General features: G+C 39.7%; 1 protein-coding gene across 1 annotated transcript in view; it reads left to right on the top strand.

The window, feature by feature from the left end:
* acanb (aggrecan b) overlaps positions 1-6,114 on the top strand; it is a 22,301-nt gene that overhangs the window by 4,599 nt on the left and 11,588 nt on the right. Inside the window, exons 2-4 of the mRNA XM_010790210.1 lie at positions 3,511-3,595; positions 4,535-4,918; positions 5,784-5,958. Coding sequence (XP_010788512.1) covers positions 3,517-3,595; positions 4,535-4,918; positions 5,784-5,958 — 638 coding nt within the window. The 5' untranslated portion in view covers positions 3,511-3,516. The remainder of the gene's footprint in view (positions 1-3,510; positions 3,596-4,534; positions 4,919-5,783; positions 5,959-6,114) is intronic.

The following is a 6,114-nucleotide window of genomic DNA, read 5'->3' as shown; positions in this document are numbered from 1 at the left end:
CCATGTTTTATTTTGTGTGGACATAAGTTAGTCTCTCTGCGTTTCTGCGCTGGGCTAATGCTAATGCTAATAATGCAAATAAAATGGCGGCTTCACAAACGTTTTTGGGAGTTTGACGGGGCGTGGTTTGCATTCCGCCCAGCCAATCAGACACAGGAACCTTTTTCTCCCACGAAAGTCCCTGCTCTCTAGCAGGGACTGAAAAGGGGGTAAAAAAGGTTCTCTAGAACTAATTTAGTTCCTGGGACTTTTTGGTGTGAACGCAACTAAATCGTAGTTCTCAGGAACCTTTGTGGGAAAGTACTTGGTGTGAACGCGCCTTATGGGAAACTGTACGTCCAAAACTGCCCCCACAGGGTAGAGTGTCATAGCGTTTGACCAAGCTTTACTGAGTTTGGAGTGAGTTCGGTTGGTTTTACGAACATGATGGGTTTGATTAGATGTATCCAGAACATTTGTAACCACACCCACCAGTGACGCCATGTTGTACTGACACACCTTGAAGTACACTTCTACCTCACTGCATGGGAGGTTCTTGATGGAAAGTGATCTGTTGAAAAAATAGAATAGTCCAATACAAAGGAATAAACCAAAATAAGTTATAAAAGTAAAATAGTATTACCTAAAAACAACACAACATCAGTTACATTAAGTCATTGTGAAGATGTTCCTGGGCTGGTCGGCACATCCTATAATGAAATATATAACAGTGAGTGACTACTTCAGGCTGTCTGTATGTCTACGTATGCTGTGAGGTATTTTGTGTTTCCTCTCAAACTAAGCAAACATTCCCTCTCAGACCAATCTGAGACAACGGGGCAAATATTAGTCTTACTGTACGGGAACTGTGGAACTCTGAGAATGCTAGCAGCACACACACACTCTTTCTCACACACACACACACACACACACACACACACACACACACACACACACACACACACACACACACACACACACACACACACACACTTCTTCAGGTTGTAGTATACATACATATACAGTAATGTCTGCAGATGTGTTACATTGAATACATATGATCTTGTTTTTAATGCCGAGTCATAGAATTCAAAAGGTCAATGAATTTCTCTTTTAGCCTTTTTGCCATGATCTCAACCGTCAGCTACTGCAAACGCTTTGTGACTCTTGGCTCCAGGTTTTATTGGTTGTAAATGTTTCTGTGTGGCAGTTTGAGGCTCGTGAACGCAGCACAATGAGGGTTCAGTTGGGACTCTGAACGGTTTGGTACTCTTGGACTGCGCTGCACCGGGCAGTAACGGAAAACTGAGGAAAAAAAAGCAAGCGGTAATCAGGGTTTCACAGATGAGGGTTTGTGATAGCGGAGGCCATGTTTTTAGACTGAAGTTCAGGATATTGAATGATATTTATGCTCAAACATGACCGAGTGACCGTATAAATAGATGAAATGAAAAAAGAATTGTAAACGGAGAAGCAAGACAAAAATGTTATGCAGTCGGCGGAGCTTTGAGCTAGATAGTAATGTCAGCAATGACAATGCCAACAAACTGAAGATTAGCAACTGTTATGCTTTAAGATGTTCACCATCTTAGTTTCGCTTGCAATAATTACCATAATGATATAGTGGGGATGTCGTCAGTTTGGCAGGAATTTAGTCATGACAGGGTCATCAAAGTTGTTTGAATTCATCCTGACGGGAACATGAATGTGCAAACTTATCATGTCAATCTATCAACATTTCCCTAAAAATCCTATATTCCCACCTCCTGTTGGCACGAGATGAAAACATTCAGAAGATCAATAAAGACAGACAAAGCAAAAAAGGGCAAATTAAGAAGATTTGAGTCTGCAGTACAGGAGTGGACCAACCCAATTTGTCATCAACCATGCTTCTCCCATAGCTTGACAAGAATTGAATAAAAGGACATAAACATTTGAACTTTATATTAGATTTCTTGTGGGAAATGTGCATGGCTCATTGGATTGCAAGAAAAATGCATGTTGGCAAGACGATGTATTATTTTTCTAGTTTACAACCAAAAAGACACTTTATGCAAACAGACAAATTTCATTTCATTTCAAACCTTTATTTATCCAGGTGAATCCCATTGAGATCATTGATCTCTTTTTCGAGGGATGCCTGCTCAAGTAGGTTCCACATGAAACATAAAACAACAGAACAACAAAAAGGACATCTTACAGCATCATTACAGGGATTACAATTTACATAACTATCCACATGAACAGGTACCAACAGCATCCGATTGAGTAGCATCCAACCAAGCTTTAAAAACATTTAGTGGCACCAGATTTCTCAGTTTCCATTTAATTTGCAGACTGTTCCAAGACAGAGAAGCTGCGCATCTAACAGCTATCTTCCCTAAGACAGTCCTAGCAGTTGGCACATTTAATAAAAGCACAGCATGCGATCTCAGGCAGAAGTAGGGCTGCTCAATTAATCGTATTTTAATCGCGATTACGATTATGGCTTGCAACGATTACGAAAACAACGTAATCGAAAAAAAACGATTTATTATTACTTTTTTCTTTTTTTTAAATAATGTTTTTTTTTTTTTTGGTTTTTCAGTTGAATTATACTTAAAGTTCAGGGTAATCAACTGTTAAAAACACACTGTTCACATTTTTTTCTGCAATAAATGGATGTTTTCAAAGTCAATGAATAATCACATTTAATAATCGCAATTACAATTATTGACCCAAATAAATCGAGATTATGATTTTTGCCATAATCGAGCAGCCCTAGGCAGTAGCCACTTACAATTCGCCGTGAGATCAGGGATGGAAGGGTGGAAGTTTCCCTAACATGGCTTTGTATATAAAAATGTACCAGTGACTGAGCCTCTGAAGGCAAACCTGCCCTGGCACACAGGGTACAGTGATGGGTTAATACAAACAAACACACAAAGAATGAAGTTGGAAAAAAAGCCTAATTTAAAATGTGTTTCTTCATTGGTTTTGAACAAATGGAAAGGCATTTGAAATGAATGACTCAGCTTAAACTGAGTTGTATGACTAAAGAAAGTTGGCTGTAACAGAGGGGCTTTCATTCCTCAGTGAGCATGTAAAGCATTTCCAAACGATACTACAGAGTCATGACATCCGCTTTCCATTTTAGCCAATGGGTCTGACGTAATAACCAAACGCATTGAGTATGTCAGACAAAATGGAATATGAGTTAGGGGGAAAAAAACACACAGTGGCATTCAGGGGCAGAGGAAATGAGGATGAACCTACCCCAACACAACACTAACTTCACTGTTCGCTCAGTGCAGCCTTTCTGGTAAAGAGAAGTTAGAAAAGGTTGCATTAGTTTTAATTCCCTTAATATACTCTGTTTAGTCTTCCATTTATGCAAATCAAGCCAATCACTCAGTAAGTGATCCAAAAAGGACAAATATCAAACAAACTGGCTTTGAATGGCTTTGAGTACATTTGAGCTCTGAAGGTCTGAATAATTATGTTCTCTGTGCAAATGTGACTCATGTGTCGTCAAATGTTGGTATCTTTCAGGTAACGATGACCCCCCTGCTTCTGCTGTGTGTGTCCTTGCCCTTCATCTCGGCAACTGTAGCGTTACAGCTTGAAAACCATGACGGTAAGTGATGTTTTATTAGATCCTTAGATTACTATCCTTATCTATATCATCAATGTCTAACTCTAGAGTTTTGGGAACTTGATTTGAAGAAGGTTAGAAATGTACATAAAACTGTATTATAAAATGTCAGTTATTTATTTAAATCTGTGAAATCTACCATTTGATTACAATTTGATGAAGTATGCTGCTGACGTCAGAAAAGTCACATTTTGAATCTGTTTATTTCCTGTTCGACCTACGGTTTAAAATGGGTTTGCCTCATTTCAACTCTTTTTTTTCAAGTTATTTTCAAACTAATTTACCAGCAATATTACCAGAAAAAGTCACGAGCAATGTTAGAGCAAAGTCGTAATAAGTAGTCCTTTAAAATGTGTTATGGATCAGCTGTTGCTTATTTGGTAGATCACGTTTAACCCTCGATAAACCAGCTCCTTCTTGTACACATTTTCTTGAGCACAACCCGATACTTTCTGTACTTTATATTAGTATCCTCATAAGCAAATTAAAAGACTAACAAATGAAAAAAAGAGACAGCAATGTATGGCATCCCTCCCCCCCATTTATTCGTTATTATTATTATTATTACTTAGTATATATATATATTTATTTATATTTATTTCCCTTCTATTTGATGTTTCTCATTGTAATGAAGCCACACCTCAGGCCATTATGATTATAATGTATTCTTCTTATTAATTTTCTCTCGGTGCTTGTATTTAAGTAATTGGTATATAAGCTATATTACATAGATATCTTGCCACATGATTAAGGTGAGATTATTGTTATTGTATATGTGCAGTAACCATTCTGCACACATTTGAGTATGTATGTGGGTGTATGTTGCATGTATGTAAGTTATGTGTGAATGTTTACAAAAATAACAATAAAACGAGTATAAACAAAATACTAATAAAGACTAATAAATGATCTCATCCGTAGACATGGACGGCACGATGCGTGTCAGCATCCCCTTGGAGATGCCTCTGCGTCCTCTGCTGGGCAGCAAGGTGGTCGTACCCTGTTACTTCCAGGACAACACAGTGAATGACCCCGGGGTCCGCGCCGTGACCCTGCTCTCACACCGCATCAAATGGAGCTATGTCTCCAAGGAGAAAGTCACCACGATCCTGGTGGCGTCCGAGGGGAAAGTCCAGGTGGAGACGGAGTATCTGGACAGAGTGACGATGATCAACTACCCGCTGGTGGCCACCGACGCCACCATGGAGATCACAGAGCTGCGGTCCAAAGACTCGGGAACGTACCGATGCGAGGTGCTGCACGGCATCGAGGACAACTACGACTCTGTGGACATTCAGGTTCAGGGTACGTGTTGTTGTTCACTACGATATTATTAACGTCATTATCACCAAATGCTAGTCAACCCGCTAACAGTACAGACAACAACTTAGCGCCAGCAATCCTCTCTCAAAGGTAATTTCAAACTACAAGTCAAAAAAAATCATTTTACACCTCAAAAGAAAAGTTCAAACAGTAAGTAAACAACATGAAAAGAGAAGACTGGTTGCATTGTATACTCAACTGTAGATCAAGCATGTGTTGGGCTGACAGGAGGAAGGCCATCTAATCACTCAATATTAGAACATGTAACAGCAAGGAAGGACATATTATTAAATATATAGTGGCAAAACAGTTAAAAGCCAACATCAAAACCACCTGAAAACCAGGTGTGGCCTCACTATAGTACTAACAGCCTAGTGAAGGCAACCATAGGACCTGAATATTGACATGATGAGTGAAAAACAGCAAACTAAACATAACAGGGAAGCTTTTTTGTTACATCATAAATGGATTTGTACCTATATTTATTTTTAGGACTATGTGTTGTTCTTATATTTTGAATTGGCAAGATTGACCTTCCTATTCATCCTTTGAGACACATTTTTTGCAGCAAAACCCAAGTATTGCCCAAACTTTTTTATACATTACTCGACAACTATGCTCTTATACATGTCCACTGGGAAAAAACTTCTGTCAGAAGAGGAGAATATCAAGACCTTATCAAATTCTGCAGGATTAAACCTCTTGAGAAACCTCTGTAAACCAATTTGTATACCACATGACGGTCTTAACAAGCCCACTGTCTGATAAAGCTCATAGAAAAGAGCTTATCAAATTGGAATATTGATTTCAAAGTGTTCTCTCTTCACTCACTTTCCGTGTCCTACAGGTATTGTGTTCCACTACCGGGCCATCACCACCCGCTACACCCTGACATACGAGAAGGCGAAGGCCGCCTGCCTCCAGAACAGCGCCACCATCGCCACGCCCGCCCAGCTGCAGGCGGCCTACGATGACGGATACCACCAGTGTGATGCTGGATGGCTCTCTGATCAGACTGTCAGGTACTGTCCATCCATCTATCCAACATCAGATTGTTAAACGTTCCTGTCGGCTTCCAGACCGTAGTCGAGGAAATCAGGGGATGACTCTCTGCAGTCTTCCAGGGCCGAAGCAACAAACTTCGGGTTCAATAACCCACTTTTCAATAAGGCAGACAG

This window comes from Notothenia coriiceps, unplaced genomic scaffold (genome assembly GCF_000735185.1).
Source record: "Notothenia coriiceps isolate Sejong01 unplaced genomic scaffold, NC01 NC01_scaffold00033885, whole genome shotgun sequence".
Lineage (NCBI taxonomy): Eukaryota > Metazoa > Chordata > Actinopteri > Perciformes > Nototheniidae > Notothenia > Notothenia coriiceps.
Note: the sequence above shows the minus strand (reverse complement) of the source record. Positions and strands in the feature narration are given on the sequence as shown.